General features: G+C 39.1%; 1 protein-coding gene across 3 annotated transcripts in view; it reads right to left on the bottom strand.

The window, feature by feature from the left end:
- Window positions 1–3445: 3445 nt before the first annotated feature.
- Window positions 3446–23632, bottom strand: part of PLXDC2 (plexin domain containing 2) — a 350669-nt gene continuing 330482 nt past the window's right edge. For 2 of the 3 annotated variants that reach the window (XM_067562334.1, XM_067562336.1), the window contains 2 exons: window positions 17311–17471; window positions 3446–5235 (listed from right to left, as the gene is read on the bottom strand). In XM_067562334.1, coding sequence (XP_067418435.1) covers window positions 5119–5235; window positions 17311–17471 — 278 coding nt within the window. In that variant the 3' untranslated portion in view covers window positions 3446–5118. Of the gene's footprint in view, window positions 5236–17310; window positions 17472–21224; window positions 21306–23632 lie in introns of those variants that run through there. The other variant, XM_067562335.1, reaches the window with a different exon arrangement.

The following is a 23632-nucleotide window of genomic DNA, read 5'->3' as shown; positions in this document are numbered from 1 at the left end:
CAGCCGGGTCCGGGTGCAGAAGTGGCGGGGGATGGGATGGAGCCACTTGTCCTTCTAGGTGATGGTGGCTGCTCCAGGTCACTGCCTCTGCAGCTGGATGCTGCCTCCTGGGGCCTAGTATCCATCATCATCGGGCTATGTGTGCTGGGCTCCCTATATGGCCACCATTCTGTTTCCCGTACAACGGTGTGAGCCCACTGGGGGGCAGGGCAAGGGGGGTGAAGAGGCAGTGGGGAAGGGGATGGGGCAGGGAGATGGGGGAATGGGATAAGGCAGAGGACAGTGGGGAGCGGACGGGGATGGCGTGGGGACGAGGCAGTGGGAAATAGGGGGTGGGAAGCGGGAGCCCGGCGTGCGGCATCCCCTCAGCAGCAGCAACAGCCCCAGCAGGAAGGGGGATGCAGCAAGATGAGGAGGCACCAGATGTGGCAGCCGGGTGCTGGAGTGGCCGCAGCTCCTGTATGCTCAGGTCGTCTCAGCAGGCAGCAGTTGGGGCTTCCTTCTTAAGCTAGCCCGTGTGTGCTCGTGGATTGTACATATGTATGTGTGTGGGGGGGAGGGAGGGAGGAGCCTGGATGAGGAACCTGGGGAAGAAGACTGGGGCTGGAAGCCATCCCCACCCTAATATAGCCGTCAAACTATGCCTGTGTTTGTTAGGTCACATGTGGAGGAGCTAAAGGTTCCTACCTGCCGATGACCATGTGAGTGTTGATATGATGTCACATGATAGAATCTGTTTTTTCAGTTTGTCACGCACATATGCGGGTGCGTTCGTGCGCGCGTGCACACATGTGCACACACACAGAGTTTTAAAACATAATTAAATGCCAAGCAAAGTCAAGCACTCAAAGGTCAAGAAATGCCAGGCTGGACCTGCCCTGAGGACGAAGCAGGGCTGTGTAGTGAAGAAGGCTGTCGGGTGCAGAACCCCTGCCTCATTTGTGGCAGGGCATTGGAAAGTGTGTAGGGGCAGACAGGTGCAATAAGAGAAAGGAGGGGCTCATGGCAGCCAAATGCTAACCTAGAGCATTGCATTCGCTCCCTGCCTCTACCACAGATTTACTGTGTAGTGCTGGGCAAGTCACATACCAAACTTTTCATAAGTGGCCACTAATCGTGTGTTCCTCCTTTTCTGGGTGCCCAATTTGATATCTTGGGCTCTGCTGAGCGCTCACAACTGCAAGTGAAGTCAACAAGACCTGTACTTTGAATGTATAAAGTGCTAACTAGTCTGAAAAATCAGATCCTAGGTGACTCAAATTGGGCACCCAATGTTAGTTGAAACACGCTCACTGTGCCTCACTTTTACAGATGGGGATAATATCACCCCTTCTCTCACAGGGGTATTGTGAAAATAAATTGAATAACATTTGTGAAGGACTCAGATGCTAAAGTGATGCCCACCGTAAAAAAGCCCATGAGGAAATTAATAATTCTGTTTTCAGAGCAGGGCTTGAAGGGCACACAATAAATAAGACATGGGGCCACAAATTGAGCAATGAGGAGGAAAGAAAATAGCCATCACTGAATGAGGCAGGAGTGTTATGGAAAAATAAATATGTAGCCATGTAATTAAACACTGTATCATAATGCATACTCACAAAGGCTACAATTTAGGTTGCACAGACAATTTGTGAGTGCTTTGCTTTGCAAATCTTAATAGTGTACTTCTAACAAATATTTTCTCTGTGTATTATATGTGTCTAGTTCATTGACTTATTTTACTGAGAGTCTAAGCTGCCATTAGGCAACGAAGTTTGAAATCTTGTCCAGGAAAGTGCCTTTTTTCCTCTGGTCTGCAGTAGAAAATTTCATGATTTCACTGGAGGCATTAGATTTAAAAGCACCCGTCTACTAAATCTAGAAAAAATAGGAAAAAATATCTAGAAAAAAATAGGAAAGACTAATTTTGTGAAACTTTTCTAATCAGTTCAACACCTATTTGTATGAACATACCTGTGCATACAGAACTGGGTTAAGAGATGTAGTAACTGCTACAATAAATGACACATTAAATAAACAATTAACTAACTGAATAACTCTGAAGTATGTTAAGACTCAGGGCCAGAGAGAAGCTTGTGAAGCCAGTAATCAGTCTGGAATTTGTTTTGGATTGTCACGAAGAGGGACACCTGTATCAATCAATGTTACAGTTTATAAAGTGATAACACTAGGCTTCTTTGCTCGTCCTAATATTTCATTACAACTGCTGGAGTAAAGAATCATATTTGTAGCCTTTGTGATTTTTTTAAAATGTAGAAAAACCGGATGGAATCACAAAACAGCAAAACAGATTGCTTAATTACCTTTCGTCCACTGAGATAAATAGAACATACTACAGAATATATCAAAGCAGACACTGATGGGACACTGTCACATTCTACTAGTAGTAAGGACATCAGCTTCAGACATCGGCTCTTTTCAGACACAGGAATATGCCTATTAGTCATATGAAATAAATCCAGCAATTCATCAGAGTATAACCAAGTACATAAAAGTATGGAAAAGTCAAATCAACCACATTAAGATATTTCTTATATGTCAGCTATTCAGTGAAATCTGCTACCAATTTACCAGGGATGGGCAAAGAGTGAAAAATAACGGCTGAATATTTCAATGTATTTTTATTTGTGAATCATCACAAAATTTCATCTGGCTCTAGAAAGGGCGTAGGAATGAAAACAGAAAGATTTGTTGATGATGAAAAATATTACGAAAGCCAGCAAATAACATGATCAGTATTATTCAGCCAGCTCCATTGTTTACTCTGTATAACATACATGAGTAAAACTGAATCCAGCCTTGTTTTATTAAGCCAAGGTTTCAGCCTACAAACCCAGCATTCTGTGCGTAGTCCTTACATGAGTATTTAGACAGCCCAACATATTGCACTATCATGTCGATACTCTTCAGTCAGATTCACAACATTTTTATGTTGGCTGATATGTCATGATGTGCTCTGGAATAACATTTATTTTAAGTGGTGAGGGCATCATGCTTCAAAAATCACAAGTGCAAGTTCTGTAATTGATTTATTAGGCCAATAGCTCCCAACTGATGATTGCAAATCTAATTGGAATAACCGAGAAAAACTGACAGTAAGTATTAGACCCCAGAAGTTTTTATTTTTTTAAATTATGTGCACTGTAATGTGTTTTATTTTTAAAAATGAGTGTCACCAGATAGGTGTGTGCATACATTTGATTATTGCTATCTGAATTAACAGCCAGTTCTTTAATCCCTCCCCATCAGAAATAGGGGTTGGTAGAGCCATACAAATTGAAAATAGTGATTGCTGCAAGATTTTCAGCAGACGTCAAAATGTGTTTTTTAAAAGTTTCAAATTAATACTGGTTAGGTTTTGAACATTTCAAACCTCATAGTGGATGATTTAAAACAGACAGTAAAATGTGTGTTACACAGAATAAAGAATGAATACAGAAAATACAGTATTGTATTATTTACTGAAGAAAATAACAAGTAAAAATCATCTTATTTTTTAAAACAGAATTAAGTAATTAAATTTAGACCATACAAGCATTGACAAGAAATGTAAATAACTGATTAATTAAGGTGGTACCTACAAGGTATCTAAACTACTTGAGACCAAAACCTGCAAATGTTGAATATTGTACCTTAAAATGATCCAAGGGCCTCTGCTTGTACAGTACATAAAAGATTTAATAGTGAAAGAGCACAATGAAATGTACACACAATACCTGAATTTAAAATTTTAGTAGCTCAGCGTATATTAACCGCTTTCCACCCAAAGGAATATCTTTTCTTTTCACTGGGAATTTATGTTTTTCCCTAGTCAGAGAGGAAAGGGGTTGATATTAAAGGAAACGTGGCTCCAACAGGCAGAAAAGTTATGGCACTGCAACTAAATGAACCACCATCCCTAAGCAACATAAAAATATTCTAATATTAAGGATTATTTTACAACTTAGTGGAAATATGCAGTAATGTAATCCATTTCCTTCAGCTGGATGACAAAAATGCAGTCTTAACAGCCACAAGAGCCTGCCTTGTGTTAGCTATAAAAAAAAATATATTTATATATATATTTATGCAACTACTATGTGTATTAAACAAAATCACTGTATGAATCAGCAGGGTTCTGCAACACTTTGAATCTATATCTCTGAGAGGGGTGCACTGGAATCTGCAATACTTTTTGGGAATGACTCACAATGAGGATAAAAACCCATTTGTTTAAAATCTTAACATTTTTCATCACATTGTCTGAGAAATGTTCCATGTTGAGTTCTGCCAGCATCAGCCAAAAATATCTGTTGCCTTCATTTCAGCCCACTGTTTGGAAAGGGAAGCAACATCCCTCAAAACAAATCTGATACTTAATTGTTTAGTGAACATTGAAACCTAAAATTAGCCCAATTTCACCATGAACTCCTATTATAAAGCCCAATTTCACCATAGTGAAAACTCCCAGCTATTTTGTCTAACCACCTTGTGTTAACTTTATAATTCATTATCATGACTTGTTCAAAGGATATTACCGACAAAGTACAAGGAACATTCTACTACTCCTGGAAAGAATATATGTTGTACCGTAACTCACTCAATTGTTAGTTTGGCATTGAACACTCAGAATTGTATTCCACATTCACTTGTAGAAGTATAGAAAATTGCTTATTTTTAACTTGCATTGAATTGATTTTCTTAGCAACTTTGTCAAGTCTGATCATTGCTCTTTGCATGAAAGGGTTACAGATTTGTAACAGTTTATCTTGAGATACCAGAGAAGAATGCTTGAACAAAAGGGTAGCACCCTTGTGAACTAAAGCTTTATTATATCTCTTGATTCCTATGCAACCCCATACCTAAGCCAGTAACATGACAATTGTGCCACAAGTCTGATACTGTAGGTGTCCACTCATGGTGTTCTGAATGAACTATTGTATGTCAATCCACTAAGGAAAACTACAGCACAGTGGTAATCTGGTATCCTAGATCGTTCTTTCTTCTTGGACAAGATTTATCCAACAATCTTCTTTCTTTATGGCTACAGCAGCTTAGGGCTCCTTTTTTTTAAAGAGAGGCAAAGTAAATGTCTTACACCTGTAGACCAGTACTGGTGCTCTTGTCCTAGAAATTTTAGCACTGCTCGGATACAATGAAGCCTTCTTTTTCTCCAACTGGTTCCACTTCAGCATATGCAGGATGTCCAGAGCCTCTTCGAAACTTCATTGCAGGCCATCTGCTTGGACGGCGCTACAACAGAAAAAACAAAAACCCTTTTAGAATATGTAAGGGATAACAATAAAAAAAGCAAGTGTTTAAAAGTACCTTGTAATTTCAGTTGTCTTGATACTGAAATCTAATTGGCTAACATTGTAGGTCATTTAGGGAGCTGGGGAGGGAAGGAGTTAATCCTTTCTTCTAAATCCATAAATAAAGCCTGACACTCCCAAGCCGCCAGGCAGTGGCTACTACTCCTGGGAATGAGGAAGATGAGCTACTGTTACCTGCTGTCTCCTTTCTCTCCATCTGGGGTTTTGCTGGATCTTCACTCATGCACAGTCACTGGCCAATCAACCCAGTCCCAGGCCTGCCCACAATGTCTCCTTTCATAGTCCTGCATAGAGAGTTGCCATCAAGCTCTACTCTGTGGTGCACTGTATTGCACAGTCCTCCTGAATGGACTCTCTTCCACTCCGAAAAGGAGGAGCCCAGGTTGCAATGTGATATGTTGCGACACTTGAGCCAACAAATGTACCCTGATTGTGAGCCTAACTGCAGAAAAGGGGATAAAAGTTTATGAAGTGTCACAATAATCTATCACAACAAATGCTGATGGGCAAAAATGCAAAAGTGAGACAAAGACTGAATCAGTCCAAACAAAAAGGCCTACTGATACAATTCAAGGAATGTGTTAATACCTTGCCTGGTAAACAAGAGCTGTGTGTGGCTGGAAATCAATTAACCAAAATTGACATGTTGGAAATTAGGCCTAACTGGTGGAAAAAATAAAGAGTGGATGGGGCACTCCACCCATCACTCCCTTTTGGTGTCCTCAAATGGAGATGTTCTGGAGAAAAAAATTGGCTATGCAACATTGGCTGACTGAAAAATGAGATTAAGGGGAAGAAGCAAGCTTCACCATCATGACTGTCAACCTCACCATACCCTGGGACCCCAGACTGTTCTAATCCTGAAATATATTTTGACCAAACTGGGCCAGAGAGAGGGACCCAGATGACATCACCACCTTCACCTTTACTGGCTCCAGCTAAATCTCAATCACTATCTGGGATGTGAGATTATATCAAATTCTTGCCCCACTCCCCAATGTGTTCTTTTTCATCCCCCCTTTATTTCTTCTCTTTCCTTTACCTCTTCTTTTTTCCTTCTGTCTAATAAGAGTCTGGCTTAGCCAGCCAAGATGGTACATTTTGCAACACTGTTGTGAGCCTGTGACCAGAAAGAGGAACCTAAAAGCAATGCCCTAAACAGCCAAGACTGGAGTTTGCCGGGTCTCAGAGTGTCTGATAAGACTGTGTGCTTTTGCCTGTGATTTTCCCACAATGAGGTTGAAAATGAGTCAACAAAGATGGAAGCTGTATTTTCTATCTTTGCTGTTCTTTTCTCTTCTGTCTTGTCTTGTGCGTGTTTGTATTGTTTGTCTTCTAGGAAACAGGATTGGACTTTACCAACAACAACAACAACAACAACAGCTCCAGCTCTTCTCAACTAACTTCTTTTCTTTTTCCCAACAGAATAGTTATTACCATCTTCAATACCTTCTAAGAGACTGCCAAACAAGTTGTTTTTATTAAAGACACTCTCCAGCCGAAAAGAAAGGGACAAGGAATGTTGTTAAAATGAAAGCCTTACTTACTACTTTACATTTCAAATGCTTTAACTGTTTATCCTTCTTTTTCTGTACCATTAATAAAAGGTTAAAAAGAGTTTTAGTGATGTATTTGCCATGGTATTAAGCAGGCTGAGGTATCCCAAACCCCAAACCTTGATTTAAAATGTTTGATATTGGGCAGTTTTAGGGTCATGTTAACACCTTTGATTCTTTGGGCCCATATATTCAATCTAAATTAATACAACAGATATTTCTGTTTCATATCAGTCCTTAGAGCCAAATCTGGCACTTTTTCCCTGGGTTCCCAAGAGACTAAAATTCCAATTTGAATAACTACATTCTGCCTGAGTAATTTTCCCTGCAGCAGTTTCAAATAGATGCAGTATTTTCATTTCAACCATCCTAATATGTTTTGTACTGTTAGGGCCTGATCCAGCTCCCACAGAATTTTTTTTCATTGACTTTATCGGGAACTGGATTAGTTCTTTAAGGAGCAGCAAAGAATCAGCCAAGAGAAGTGGATACATTTCAGTGGTAGGTGAAATGATTCCTGTGTATCTTTAATGCCTTCGAAGAAGAAAGATATTTATAAGCCCTAAATTTTCAAAAGTAACCAGTGATTATGGGGCTCAATTTTGGGGTGCCCAAGTTGATGCATATTAAAAGGGATTGATTTTCAGGGGGTGATTGCTCAGTACTTTCTGAAAAGAAGGTCTCTTCAAGGTGTCTCAAATTAAGCACCCAAACTCATTAGTCACTTCTGAAAATTTTGGTGTAGGTAAATACATTATTATTTATCGTTTCTTCTTCAAAGCTACTATGTAAAGTAGCCCTCAGCTTTCAGGGAGCGCTGAATTACACAGTGAATATTCCAATAGTGCTCCAGGAAAACCGAAGGATGTCAGTTTCATTTTATATTTTCATTTTAAGACTGAGACAAAAAGCAACATATTTTATAGCTTAAATAGCTTTTCCTCAGATTCAGACCTGACTGTGAGGAAAACCCTGTTTTGATCACAACACATTCTTTTTACTTTCCCTGGCCTGAAAATAAATTCCTCTAAATGCCTCCTTTTTGCTGGAGTGCTACTGTACTGCTTGCTGTTTAGTATATTTGATGAATCTGTGCTAAGAACCTGGAACACCCACTGCTATTACATTATATTGGGATTAGTGAAGCTAATTCAGAGCAGGATTAGCTAAAGAATTTCTCAGGGACTCCTAAATTCCAATCTCAAAAAGAGCGTAACTGCGAGGATATTGGTGGTAGGGCACAAAGCAAAGGCTTACATGGGGATCACTGTCAGGCAGATATACTACAAAACCTGTTGCTTTCCTTCTCCCCTCTGCTCTAGAGTCAGATGTGCCTTTGAGGTGTGCAATGTTAAATTTTGTTTGACAGTTAACTTAAAACCCATTGCTTCTCAGTGTAAAACCTCGCAACAGTAAAAATAGGAATGTATAGTGCTGTCCTTTTAAAAGGATGTGTTATTCCTAATAAGGAAACTCAGTCCATTCCAATTTTTTTTAGACTTTCTCCCCCTAAACTTGATTCAAATTGTTTTTAAAAATTAAAAAGGACAATTGGGTTCTTGCTAAAAAAGAGGGATCAAATTCTGTTCTCAGATTCACCAGTGTAAATCCAGTGGAGTTATTCTAGACTTACACCAGTGTAAATAAGAACAGAATTTGACCTGATATGTCTCTAATGAAAAGAGAAAAGTGAAAAACCAATGAAAAATTGGCAGGAAAAAATAATTAGTGTCTCAGAAGACAGTGACTAAGAATGACCTAAGTTTTAATGTATTAAGATGTTCTTCAATTTCATTTGAAGATGTAGCCAAGGCTAGTTTTGTTTTCTTCTTTTATTACCAATGCAAACCTGATTCTGCCATTTTTAGCTATGTTATCTACAAGCAAGTTACCTTTGTAACTGGCCTTTCCTTTTGTGAAAAATAGAACAGAAATGCATCAATTCACTTAACATGGGATATAGCGTAAATATCAGCTGTTGCCCCTGAAACAAACAAATAAATCTGACAGTCATCTTCAAGCATCAGAATTGCAACTTTGTACAGTTCCTTTTCATGCCTGATGTAAGAGAAATACTTTTTATGCTACCTTGTCAGGTTTTACATTGCTTATAACATATAGTAGGGTTTTTGTTGTTGTTGCTGTTGGTTTTTTATGTGTATGTGGAAAGATCTAGTCTTTGAAAACAGAACATTGTCAAGCTACCGATTCACTTGACTGTGTTGCTGACCCAGATAAAACTGTGACGCTATTACACTTTTAATTGATAAAACTAAAAGTAACTTAATTGGCATCATGGGATTTGAAGCTCCTCAAGCTACCGCAGCAGCCCAGGAAAAGTGTAATGAATTTTCTGTATTTTATGCTCTCTTTAAGTAGAATAAAAAGGGGCTAAAGAATCAAGGTGGGGAGAGGAAAGATATTTAGATGAATTCCTTAGTTCTTGTCATCTCCCTCTCTTAGGTAGAAAGTATATTCTTTCCTTAGAATTTAAAACTATAATATGGGAGTATTGACATTTAATTACTGCTTTCTCCTGGCCTCCTGAAGGAACTGAGAAACATATCGTTATCCCTTATAAGGATCCATATCATCTCCATGAAAGCTCTGCCAGTGGTATGGTATGTTTCATCTGTGACAGGAGTTCATTTACAATAATTATAATGATGCACATTGAGCATTCTGCTTCATTGTTAGTTTGCGGCAATTCTTAATTATTTTTTTACATTTTCTTCCATGCTTCTGCAAAATAAGTTTGCATTTCTGTGGATGAGAGTAGGTTGGTGACATGTACTGTCCTCTACAACTGTACATTGAAGACTACCAAAAAAAAAAAAAAATACAATCCCATGCAGTGAGACCTGCTACCGTCTCAGAAAACTAATCAAGGAAAATCTCCATTACAATCATATCTCTTTCCATTTCCTGCATTGAGCAGCCTGTAAACTACTAGCAAAACTTGCTTTTTGCTTTAAAAGTATCATCACACCAGCATCAAATCCCAAAGAGTCTACTGTGCATGAAATGGAATTTTAAAGTTATCAGCTTGAGCATGTGGTCTCGCCTTGATATATGGGGATCTGAGTCTCCTCCCATGCCTATTTTACATGGGTATAATTGGCTTTAATAAAGTTACTCTGATTTACATCAGTGTAGGAGCCTGATCCTACAAAGTTCTGAAGGCCCTCTAAGAGGGACATAACACTCTCATCTCCTATTTGAATTAACTAAGTTATATGGAGAGGAATATGCCCTCATTCAAGTGCAATTTCAGAGATTTCTGAACCATGTTTGCTCACATTTAATCTTTATACTGCACCTGCTTCAACTTAATCTCTGTTTCATGTGTTCTTGTATTCACAGGCGTGTAATCTACCATAACTAGAACATCATGCCTGGTTTTTTTTCAGACAAATCTTAGATCCTGACTGCTGTATATTTTACACTATATAGATGAGCGGATAAATTAATTATTTTGTAATTGTATTATAGCTAGCTATTATTGTGGTTCATTAATCTTGCTGTATTTAAGGCTCCTAATGTGGGCTTTGGTCTTGTTTAAACAAACATGAAAGGTATCAGTCTTTATATGTACTTTATCCTCCAAAAATCAGTAAGGAGGGGTTCAAAGTATCATCTTGCAGCAAGATTCCTTATTTTCAAGAGACACTGTGAAGGAATTCCTCAAGGTCAGAGTCAATTTGTGATCTGATTCAAAAGGAGGTATTCCTGGAAACTCAATGCATCTTTACTCATTATTTTTGATTTATGGTTTATTTAAAAGGAACCCTGTAAAAGTAAAGAGGCTCCATACTGTAATAAACATTTTTCTTGGTTTGGGGCCAGTTCCCACTAAAATGTCAATGGGAACAGGAGCAGTCCCTTTGTTTGAAAAGTTCATAATGCTTTCCATTCAACCACATACACATTTTATTTTCTCAGAAAGAAACTTTCCGTATGTCATAATCCCTTAAATAAGTACTATAGCACTTAATTATGAGTGGTCCAAAAACAACAAACAAGGAAATGCATGTTGGATACAGTGCAAAGAGGAAGAAAAAGAGGTGTCAGATTGCAATTTCAATTAATAGAAAAGGAAATTTTTTTGAAAAATTATGAAACTACCTTGACACCATTCCTTACATAATTTTATATTCCTTACATAATTCCTTACATAATTTTGAAAAACTATTAAACACCTTTTACACCATTCCTTACAAATAAATACACACACAAATCAGTTCAATAGCTATTTTCTGTTCCAAGTGTAACTGAAAATATGTTTTGTGCTCAATAAACCACGTACAAACACTTCAGCACCTACTTTGCTTCATACTCTAGGGAAAAGTTCACATGAATCTCAAAAACACTGCTTCTTTTGAAGTTAATAGCATTTTTCTTGTCTTGAGTGTTGAAACCTAGTATTCCACTAAGAATGTAGTCACAGTTAATTAGCCCTTGCAGCTTACTCCCCCATTTTGGTTTGTTTTAAAAAATAACCAAAAAAGAGCGTGTGTATGCTATGACCATAAGATACACAAATGATGAAACAGAGAAAAACATACTTCAGCTTCATCTTCTTCCTTGCTCTTATATAACAAGACAGTGTTTTGCTAATTAAACTTCAGTAACATAATCAATGTGCAATTTAAAATACACAGACTTATGGCTTGTCTGCACAGTGAGGTAACGCGCTCTACAGAGTTGTGATTTCTAAAGAGCACTAACTGGTCCATACAGACCCTGCTGGTGTGCACTAAAGGTACCATAGGGTAGTTTAATGCAGCGCTGTTTGAAACAAAGCACAATTTACATAGACCAATTAATGTGCAACGCGTTAGTACACTTTAGAAATCACACCCCATGTAGAGCACATTGCCCCGCTGTGTAAACAAGACCTTCGTGCAGTGACCAGAGGGGTGTGTGGGTGTGTGTGTGTGTATAAAATTGTATTAATTGTACAGGTACAAGACTACTCAAAAGTGCTTTGATACATAAATACACCATTAATATTCAATGTGAGTTTTGCTGCTGCTATCAGTGGGGTCAAGACTGAGCCCTCCATCATTTCAAATTATTGTACAATTGAGTGCCAAATTCTCTGCCAGTATAAACCGGCACAGCTCCTTCTAGTTCAATGGATGTTATTGTCTGCAGAACTAGTGCCAGCTGTAAGATTGTATGCCAACCTCTGGTATATGTTCTTCTTGCGTTGGTATTACTAGAATCTCTGGTGGATTTTCTGGCTTTGACCTTTTTTCTAGTTTCTTTCTTGATAATATTGCTGGTGGCTGTTGGAACAACCTAGACTTATCTTTTTGGAGTAGCATTTCCCAAGAATATGCATCAACTGTAATGTATTTACTGTAAGGTATATCTAAAATACTGTAGACTTCTAGACAATTCCTACCTTTTAAAAGAAATACCACTGTGGTCTACAGTAAGAAATCCCAGAATACAATGATTCCCAGACCATTAGTACAAGCTGTAGGGCTGGTTCCATTATTGTAGAATTCTGGGTTTCCAGTCAAAATGTGTTCTATCATGTCATTATTTCACATGGAAATGTTAGCTACATGTGTGCTACTTCAAAGGAATTTCTTTTACTTGCCCTGTCCTCTTTTCCTTTGGCAGCAAACCAATTTAGAATATTTACTGTTTGCTTTTCTCCTGAATAATAAGCATCAGCTACCTCTTCCAAGAGGGTGAATAGGTGTTTCAACTTGGAACTATAAAGGAATCATGCTGCCTAGAATAATCCTTCTCGCTGTACCCATTCCCTCCCAAAAAAATGCAAAGCCTCAAACAAACATACAAAGCACTACTAATGTATCATTGTTGCTCCCTTTTTCTGGGTTCCCTGCTCCATTTGGATCCATTTAGTCTCCTCAAATCCAAAGAATGGAAAACAAAGCGATATCCTGCAGTCTGAGTGGACAATTTGCAAGCCAGTCATGGAACTCGATAAACAATTTTCAATCTATGAAGTTATCTTATAACCAATCCATTACTCTCTGCTTGGTTGTTGGATATATTCTAAAATATACTGAGGATTATTAAGTATCTGTGTGATAACAAGTAAGTGTGTGATAACAAGAAATGACTAATTAATAACTACCTTGCTGACCACTATTAAAATCACCACCAAGAATCTCCCATCCCTGCAAATGATATCAAATTCTTGCTGACTTAGGCTATGTCTGCACAACAAGCTAGGGGGTGATTCCCCACCTTGCAGAGACATAAGTGTGCTAGCGCTCATCTGCGCTAGCATACTAAAATAGTAGTGTAGCTAGGATAGCGTGGGCAGTAGCACTGATGACACAGGCTAGTTGCCTCAAATACACACCTATGGGGTTCAGGCGGGTTAGCTTGTGCTACCACTGCTGTTGTCTGTGCTTCCTGCAGCTACACCACTATTTTTAGCATCCTAGCTCAGATGAACTCCCCTCGCTCATGTCTACATGAGCTGGAAATCACATCCCTCGCTCGTAATGTAGACGTATCCATACGGACTCCAGTTAAGGAGCATCACATTTTTTATTTAATTACCATTTCCTCAAACATATCAAAATTATACCATTTTAACTAAAACATTTTCTATTTCAAAATGCAAAGTTAAAAGAGGAGTAAAATCTTTTTAGATTTATTACTTTTTCAAGCTAGCCAAACATTAGCAGTGATTGTCATATACATCTATTGTTATGGTGAATATTTGCTATTAAAAATAGATGATAATCTGACATGTCTTCTGAGAGTCAATGAAGGTAACATACAGAAAAATTGGTGTTTGCCCCTTTCCTGTTTTCTGAAAAGATATTACACTGAAGTGGTAAATAATAAAATGCTTTGGTTATTGAAAATGCATTGCAGTGTGCTGTTTTCTTTCAAAGAGCTATTATATAAATCGCAAAAGAAACCTGTCTCTGCTAAACAAGGGTATGTACCGTACAGGTGTCACTGGGTCCAGCCAGAATAAACACTACATGGCAGTTGATTTATGTAGGGTGGCTGGCTATCCAGCACAACAATATATAGACTGAAAATGGAAACCACACTACAGTTTCTTCCTATTTGTGTTATGATGTAGGAACAACTTATAATTTCCATATGTAATCAAACAAGTGGAAGTAGCAATATATACACACTCCAATTAAATTGGCTCATCTGGGACTTCCTTACTGACAACCAAAATATCATTTGGGTCACAGCATTCAGCCCCAATCCAGACACAAACAACACTGTCATGGAAAAAGTTTTACACAGTTTAATAAGGATACAACCAAAAGGGTTCTATAGCAGTTACTCTATAAACCCACAGAATCTAGTGGAAAATGATATACTTCCTACAGAATTAAAGATCATCCTATGCAATTTAATAGTGGATTTTCTGTACTTCTGTTACAGAATTCTATAGGTTGGGTTAAAAATTCTGTACAAAGGTTATCATTAAATTCAATGAGATGTTTTATAAGGGAAAAGGTAGCTTGTTTTTATAAGCATAGGGAAGGCAGGTCCATTTCCTCTCTTTCTCCTCTCCCCATCAGTACATCGATTATTTATTTATTGCATTGACTAGCCTTCATTGACCTAGATTCAAAGCTTGATTGAGCATGACAAATAAGAATGAATTTGTGGCTTCAACTTGAGCCTTAGAGGGCTAAACCACCACACAAGCAAGGAGGTACAATTCATGGTCTCTGCTCAAGGAACACCAATTCTGGAAAAACAGAATGGTTATATGTCAGTTGTTCAGATGCAATTATGTGAGGAAGGTGCCTGCCTACCCTTTGAATTTCTTTAGTTGGTGTTGGTGGCTTTAATTCATTCAAAATATATGAAAACAACTTTTTTTCATTCACTACTCTTATTTTAGCTAACATTTGTGGGGGATGGAGGGGTAGTTTCTTTCATGCTATTTGGTCAAGCCTGTGGCAACATTTCTCAATCCATATCCTACGATACTAACACCAGATCTATATTCCACTCATCTCGCATAAATAAGGTAAGTCAGTTATTTTGGAGAATCTTGCTAACCTGGTTAACTGGATATTTTGATCCAAATCACAAGGATTCCCTTACATCATTGTGCTACCAGAATAACTTACTCAGAAATTTCTCGTTTCCAGTCATTAATCTTTATACTGACAGAACCTTTGGTATCGTTTCAACAATCAAATGAGTAATTGCTTTTGTATAAATTGTCTCCATATAACAATTACATTTTATCATCTTCCTCTGTATTCCCTCCCACATATGCCCTTTTGTTCTTTCCAAAAGAAAATCTTAGGGGATACATTCTCAGCTCCCTATGTCAGAGTCACATGTGTATACCCTTGTGCATCTACTGAGCAGAATGTATCTTTACCATGAATTTTATGAATTGGCCAAACAGTTTATAGTTTTTCTTGGTAAAGTTAAATTATCAGTGGTATCTGAAAGAAAGTATTTGAAAAGATCAAACAATAAAAATGCACTTAACAGAAGCAATCAGTGCAAGAACTAACTCCATTTAAAAAAGCAACAGCATTCTCTTATACTGTAGAGTACAGATAGTTGCTATTTTATTTCCAAAGCTGTGGTAATGTTCTAAAGTTCAGAATAATTATTTTCTCTTCTCATTTTCAAACACTTCTGAAAATCAATGAAAATACTCTTCAAGTCTGAGTATCAGTGTTCAAAGAATATCTCCACATGTTATCATGAAACTGACCACAAGAAGCCTATCTCTGCATGGCACAAAACCCATACTTGTGCTTTTCTTAATTTCTGCTGAACTTACGGTTTTCACAAACATTATATCATTCCTAGAAAACAAATGATTGTGTACTTTACAGCACTAGTAATAATGGTAATAGTCATAGTTTTGATGATCACTGGTTTGTTACATACCAATAACTGTCCTTATTTTCATGCCTCTTATTCATTTTCGGTAGGATAGAAAGATCATGTTACCACATTTTCTCACAGCCTGATTTGAAAACTAGAAAGCTGGTTCATTAGCTCTTAAGGCTGGGATTACTTCACTCTTGGGGGCAGCAGATATATTATGTAATAGATGACTCTACCGAAATTGTTCCATGGACTACTGTGTCCATGTAAATGGTGATACAAACGTTTAATAATAAGAAATTGTTAACTGGTAGAACTCCTGTCCTGGACCATGTAGCTACACACCTCAGAAATGCACATTTCATATGACTTTTACTGTTAGCCAGTATCTTGTTTCTGTCCTTTTGATAAATGGAGTTGCCAAACAAATCAGGTCTTTTTGCAAGTTTCCATTATCGGATAAGTAAGTTTCCCATGCCAGGGCCAATTAAAGCTAGTGAAAAATAGAGTGGGCAAATTTTCTACTTATGGAAATGACTTCAGAGGAGTTGTGTTCACTTACACCAAGAGAAGTTTGTCTCAGTATGTCACTTAGATATGTATGAAAAATACCTGATTTTGTCATTTGGATCCTGCTCCAATACTCATAAATATTTCTTGCATGTAAGTTCTTAATTTAACGATAAAGTTGTTTTAAAGATGAAGCAGTGTTCATTTTACACTTCAGTTCATGATGCTCCTGTTACTAAGAGTGAATGGTTTATCAGTGATCCAGACTCTTTTGGTCCACCTTTGACCTAAGCAATCCCCGGGTACCTCCTTCATGATATTTCCAGTTGTTCTGTATCGTTATTGTTGCCTGTTGGCAAATATGCAGGTTCTTAAAAATTGACCAACACTGCAAGTGGTTTCATGCATGGTCACAGTTTTCTTTTTTGTATGGCAAGTATATATTTAGCTTGATACAGATGAACTCTGAGTTGTGAAAGAAATATTTATCACAGCAGAGTGCATATCCTAACAATATAGTGGAGCCACAAATACCTGCTCTAGGGATAATGTTTCAGTCTCATGTCAGGTAGTGCATTACAGGATTTCAATAAACAAATCTATTGCAAAAGTGTCTAGCTTACCCCGAGTATTTTGAACTTGCCATAAGTCAGGTCTTTTGCAGAATTTACTAGTGCACATATTCTTTTATTTTACCCCAGACAAACAAACATTTAAAAATGGCAATGTACATACAGTTACCATGAAATATAGCAACAAAATTTTCTATATTTTAAGTGAGGAAAATGTAAGATAGCAAGAGATCTTGTGATTACGACTGATAACTGTGAAATTACTGCATAGCACCTTTGAGTATGTGTAAAAAAAACCTTGAAATAAAAGGGTGTATTGGGGGTGGGGGAAGTGGCTGAATTACTAGGAGCATCTTATGGGTTAGGAATTCAAGATTCTATACACATTACAGACTAAAGATGGTACTGATCAGGATTCTTGGGAATAGTCTATAGTTTTAGTTTAGAAAGAACTATTCTATAGACTGAATAATCATGTTAAACAAGTGACAGAATAAGAGACCCATCATGGCAATTTTGGCTTACCTCAATAAAGAAGAGACTAGCTGTTGATGTTGGATGATGGTACATATAGACTGTCACAAGAATGGCTGCTGCTACAATGAGGACCAGTATCAGAATTCCAACAATTAAACCAGCATGGAGAGTTCCACCTTTCTTCTCTGCAGTGCTATCATCTGTAGAAGCTACAAGAATGGAATACTTGTTAGCACGGCAACTTTTGCTTTATTGATTCTATTTTGCGATTATTTCTTCTCGTCTATAACAAATTATTAAGATGACAATTGAACATTTGTTTTCCCTGTCCTACATTTTCCTACTATTCTCAATAGCCCAAATTGTAGAAAGATACAGAGGGGTAGCCATGTTAGTCTGTATACTGCAAAAACAATGAGAGTCCCGTAGCACCTTAAAGACTAACAAATTTCTGCAGGCATAAGCTTTCGTGGGCTGCAACCCATTTCATCAGATTCATCAGAAACTTCCTTTCCTCCATATGCGTACTCATATAATGTTAATGAAATGACATTTCCAAATGTTTTGTCATTTCTAGCTCAACAAACAAAATTAATATCCTTCTTTCTGAAAGTAATTTGGACATTCTAAAGTTCCTAATTATCTACATAATGAATTTACATAAGAACAACATTTGATTTTGTTTTTCCCAAAAAACTATCATAGTTGCCCTAAAGTATTAATTGAATACGTTTTGAAATCTGTATTTTGTCATCTTTTTTTTGCAAGCTTCAATTTGAAAGATGTCACAGTTCTTTGTGAGGGTAACTAATAAACACATTCTGAAAGGCTGATTCATTAGTTTGGAGAATGATTTCCCAAATTCCTGTGCAACTGAATCTCATTGCAAAAGTGTAACAAATGAATGTTAAATGACTCTCAAATATTTTAATTTTAAAATGAAGGGAGTACATACCATATCAAAGTCTTACTGAAGACTATCATTTTGTTAAACTTTATATTGAAAGGTCTCTTATTGTATTATACATTTGCCATGGAAAAAGAAGACTTACCAGAGTACATATGCCCTAAAGCAAATAACACCATTACCAGATAAATCAACCCATTGAAAGTCTGATTAACAGTGTTGTCATCATGCTGAAAGAGTCTCATTAAGTTAGCTAGTTGTCATCTGTGGAACTGATTGCACTTGGGGTAAGTCTGATTCCTATTTTGGGCACTCCAGAGAACTTTAGCAATTTCAAACATCAACAGTAGGTAATCCAGCTACTATTGCCTCTAAATGGAATTCACACTTAATGAGTTATCATACAGTACATAGAAAAGAAACAAGAAAAAGGGGGAGGCCTAGAATGATTCAGAAGCCCTGAACTAGTAAGATCCATTAGAACACCTGTGATTTGCAAACAAAAGCCCCTACCGATGCTGGTGTTCCCACCCTGGTCTGCCTGTTTGTCAGTCTTTTGAACAGTCACCTATGTCATCTTCTTTCACGTGACCCCATTCCAGGCTTCTGAATCACTCTGAAGCCTCCCTCTTCTTGTTTCTTTTCTACATATAGTGTGGTAACTGATTGAGTGACAGTTCTGTTTTTATGCAACCGAAAGCTGAACTCATTAACAAGGACCCTTCGCTTTTATGTCTCTCTCCAAAACACATTTCTGTCATGCTGCCTACAGCGACGCTTGTTGATTTGTATAGAAATCCCTTTGTTGTCCCCTTTCCCTGACTAGGATCTATCTCAGGGGAGTCAAACTCATTTGCTATGGTGGGCCAGATTTAAATTAAATGTACTTCAAGTGGGTCATACATACCATAAATCGAAATACTAGGCACAACCCTTTTTATGTAGTATTATATTTTATTTGCTAGATATCAGCGATATAAAAACTGCAATAAATTCACTTCTACAACTACTACTATTTTACGATTAAAAGAATCGATCAATGATTAAGAATTATAGTTCTGCGCGATGCCCCAAGACCACACTGTCCCTCTCCTGCCTTTGTGCATGAGACCCAGCGCTCCACGCACTGCCACCAGAATACACAGGTCTCGTGGCAGCACGCGACACCACGACATCTCGCAGCGTTGTACTCTCTGGCGGTGTCGCATGCTGTCGTGAAATCTTGCAGCACTGTACCCTCTGGCGGATACTTATTGTCCATCCAGAAGACACTGCAAGAGTTGCTGTTCAAGTAAAGAGTAGAATGTTTCAGCAACGGAAGATAGAAGAGGTTCATGAAAAGGACCTTTCTACTCCATGAAAATTCACATCAAGACATGGAGGAAAACATTAATCACAGTGATGACACAAGCGGTTTCTTTTGCTGAGAAGCATGAAATAATTGGAAGTGTGCAAGAGTTGCTGAAAGGAGAAAGTGAAGGAATGTGAACACAGAATAATTTAATCTAAAGAATCACCCATAATGTACACTGGCAGCAGCCAAGACACAGTATTTTCTTTCTCCAGTTATAAAGTTTGCTTACTTCTTACATACTATCCAACTTTATGGATGACAATATGCTAATCAGTTTTACCTTCAGCTTCTTATGCACTAGCAGTTACAAAGAATGTTTAAATTTAAACAAAAAAAAAAACTGATTAAAAACATAATGCAAACATTTAATTTTATTTTAAATTTGGAATCCAACCTCTCCGAACACATCAAATGCTGAGGATAAACTGCTTGAAATCCTCTGCTTGTACTCTCTGGCGGCAGCATGCAACGCCGTGAGATCTCGTGGCGTTGTACCCTCTGATGACAGCGCGCAACGCTGCCAGAGAGTACAATGCCATGAGATGTCGCGGTAGCGCCCGCTGCCGCCAGGGGCCGGACCAAAAAGGTTGGCATGCTGTATCTGGCCCACGGGCCAGATGTTTGACACCCCTGATCTATCTGTTTGTCCTTAGTCTGTGAGATCCTCAGGGTAGGGGTTGCACGGTCATGGGTGCCTGAAAAGCCCCTAGTGCCTCACAACCCTGCAAACAAATGATACATAAAAATAGTAATAACTACAGTAGATGATCTTTTAGCATTCATCAGCTAGTCAACAGATGATTCAAAGCGTATATTATACAAGGAAAACTGGAAAAGAGTAGGAAAGGGACTGTCTATCTAGATTCTCACAATGATGCCTGTCACTGTACTATTTGAGCACTTAGGGTGAAGAGCAATGATTAGCCCTCATGGTCACAGCTACACATGTCCACGCATAGCAGTACTAACTCTCAAATGGAATCAAACTGGATAAAGCTACAGGTCCATAAGCTAAATCATAGGAAGGAATTTGAAATGCTTCCCCAACTCAAGATCATGGCGACCATGTAGAAGAGCATGAACGCCTGATCCTATTTCCTCCTCCAGACTTGCTTCTATGACTGTAGATATGGCAGCAGGAAACTCCTTTGAAGCCAGTAGTCTTCTCTTCCAGGACTTGCAGCTTCTGGCCATGGAACACTTCACATGTTGCAGGCTCAGAGAGCAGTTGACCAGCTGAAGCTACTCTCCTCTGCTTTCACAGCACTAAGCTCAATCAAAAGAGAATATGGGGCCCGGGCCCACCCCTCCCTTCTCGTAGCCTGCGGGGCTGGACTGTGTAGCAAAGCTAGGCAAAAGAAGAAAGTAAAAGATGAGAGAGAAAGAGAGAAAAAAAGAGGCAGAAGAGGATGGGAGAGAGAAAGAAGATGGACAGAAAAGAAAGAAGAGGAGACAAATGTGCTAGAATATAGCGGAATGGAGCTGGGGGTGGACACATCATTACAAGGGTTGCGGACTCCTACAACAACAAAAAAGAAGTTGTGGTGCCTTAGCCCTTTCACTTTAAATTGAATTAACTTTGTTTATTCCTACTGTTCACAGCTAGCAGCAGATACATTTCAAAATCGCTATGTTAATCTTTTTTTTTTTTTTTTACATTCTGTGTATTCATTTTTGTACCATCCGCACAATTCTCCAGGGGTCCCATTCTGCCATCTTTCCTTATGCCATAATGACACCAGCTGAAGTTTGCAGATGTGAGTTACTCCCATGACTGGCAGCCTGGGGGGACATTACAGGAACAGTGAAAAAAGGAAGATGACTTTAAGGGAGTTTTACTTTTACCTACTGATACTTTAACCTAGCCACAGTGGCAAATTTGCGGGAAGGAGGGGAGAGTCTGGCATCAGTTAGCTTTCCCCTGCTCCTCTGCAGGATTTCCAAAATCTTGAGATAGGGCAGTATTACTGTAAGGTGTGACTGTATAATTCATCAGACTGTACAATGGGACAATGCATAGAGTAAAGTACCATTCAGCCCTGGTCTACACTACAGAGTTAGGTCGGTTTAAAGCAGCTTACAATTTCAAAGTTGAAAAGAAAGCTGTAACCCCCAGAAGGGTGGGGGTGGGCTCCAGCTTCAGCCCAGCTGCTGCCCCTCCCCGCCCCTGAGTCTCAGATCTTCACTCACTGCCTGGCTGTACCTGCCTGGCTCCCCAGTCCAAATTGGGCTGTTCCCCATATCCTGGATCCCCACTTCCAGCCAGGCTGGTTCTCCACTCTGAGCCTGGCTACATTGAGGCTCCCTGTTCCCTGGAATCCAGGCATGGAGCTCCCTGTTGGGGAGCCCTAGCCTGGGGGGCAGACGTGCTCTTGGTATGGAGCTGTGTGCGGAGCAGAAAGCCCAGGCTCTGAGCCTAGTACACTGCCCCTCTTAAATGCCCCTGGTGAGGACGCGCACCACCAACAGAAGGAAGGTAGTGTGGACATGAACCACCGCAGTAATTACTGCAGTGGCAATAAGTAGATCTAACATAGGTTGACTTAAGATTGTAGTGTAGACATTCCCCCAGTGGAGTTAGAATGACAGGAATAAGGCTCTAAGTCATTTATAAAATGGATACATGCCTGCACCTGAGATTAGATTGAATTATATAAGCTCAACATGCAATTTTCAATGCAATAAGAATAATAGTACTTGTACATGCTGTACATGCTCAAAGCACTGTGCAAACATCAATTTATTTATCTAGAGCTAGCAGGAGAAGCCTGCTTTATGTTACATGAGCTGCACGGGCAGACTGGCCATCTGACGGTTCTGGCAAATGGCAGAGGGGACAGTACACTCAAGGGCTGGTGGGCTGGTTGGCCCGCCACGGAAGCCTTTCGTAAGGCCCTCCAGCTGGGCCTGGCCGAGCGCAGCAGTTGCTCTTCCTTCCCGGTCCCGCCCCCTCCCACCACAAGGGCCCCCCCCAGCAGTGCACTGGCCGGAGTGCGGTGGCTGCTCTGCTCCCCCTCCCAGCCCCGCCCCTTATCCCCACCCCTCTCTCCCACATGGGCCCAGCAGCGCCCTAGCCATTGTGCTTTAAATGCCAGGGCCAATTTTTAGTCCCAGTCCGTCACTGATGCCCTGGTCCAGATTACGAACCCTTTATTTCCAGTGATGAGCAGTTATTTGCAGAAATAGTCCCACTGACTCACCAGCAGGAGTAAGGGATTCACAAGCTGGCCTCCTAAAAGTTTTCTTTCACATCTGCCTACTGTTTTGCTCTTCCATTGAATGCCAATCTGGCGCAAATTAAACTACTTGACCATTTTCATCCATTTTCTGACCAATTCACAACTGCTAAGTACTTTGTATCACTATTATGTGGACCACCACACTCTACAGACATAGGAAAAAATGCTGTATTTCAACAAAGGTACTAGGCCAGGGAGTAGGGACCATCAGACTAATCCCTTTAATTTGATATTCTGTCAGTGTTTAGCAGCTGGATTTTTAAATGAGAGTCCAAATTACATAAATGATAGCAGCCTGTCTTTATTTCTTCTAGCCCAGTGTGTAAAGCAGTGGTCCTCAACCGTGGCCCACTTGTGGCCCAATCAGCACACAGCTGAAGCCTATGTGGTAGCCTCAGGGCCATACAGGTAATATGTATATTGTGTGGATGCGGCCCACATAATACACAGAGGGTTGCATATGGGGCCTTCCTGGTAAATAGTTTGAGAACCACTGGTATAAACTACTCCAAGTACCTTCAAATAATGAGCAGAATGGCAAATGCAAAAAATAATAAAAGATAAATAAATGGTTTTTTTAAATGACAAGTGTAAGTAACTAGTGATTTCCATAATCAAACTTCAGTTCATTGACCTCAGGAGAATACTGAAAAGGAATTGATTTCACTGTATTTGCACAGACAATAAACAATGTTGTCAACTGTGAAAATATCCTCTGCCATAATTCAAGGACAGGTCTTTAAAAAGCCACAGAGGGAAATGGGAGAAAGAAGACTTGGAATCTTTTTCAGGTGCAAAAACATTATTAAGCTTATCACAGCACATCTGCTGCTGCAGGCAAGACTAAACCTGTAAAGAGGATATTTGTCT

The sequence above is a fragment of the Emydura macquarii genome, unplaced genomic scaffold, assembly GCF_026122565.2.
Source record: "Emydura macquarii macquarii isolate MOO-44397 ecotype Brisbane River unplaced genomic scaffold, CSIRO-AGI_Emac_v2 contig_2422, whole genome shotgun sequence".
NCBI classification, from domain to species: domain Eukaryota; kingdom Metazoa; phylum Chordata; order Testudines; family Chelidae; genus Emydura; species Emydura macquarii.
The sequence above is the reverse complement of the archived record's forward strand: the minus strand, read 5'-3'. Positions and strand labels throughout refer to the sequence as shown.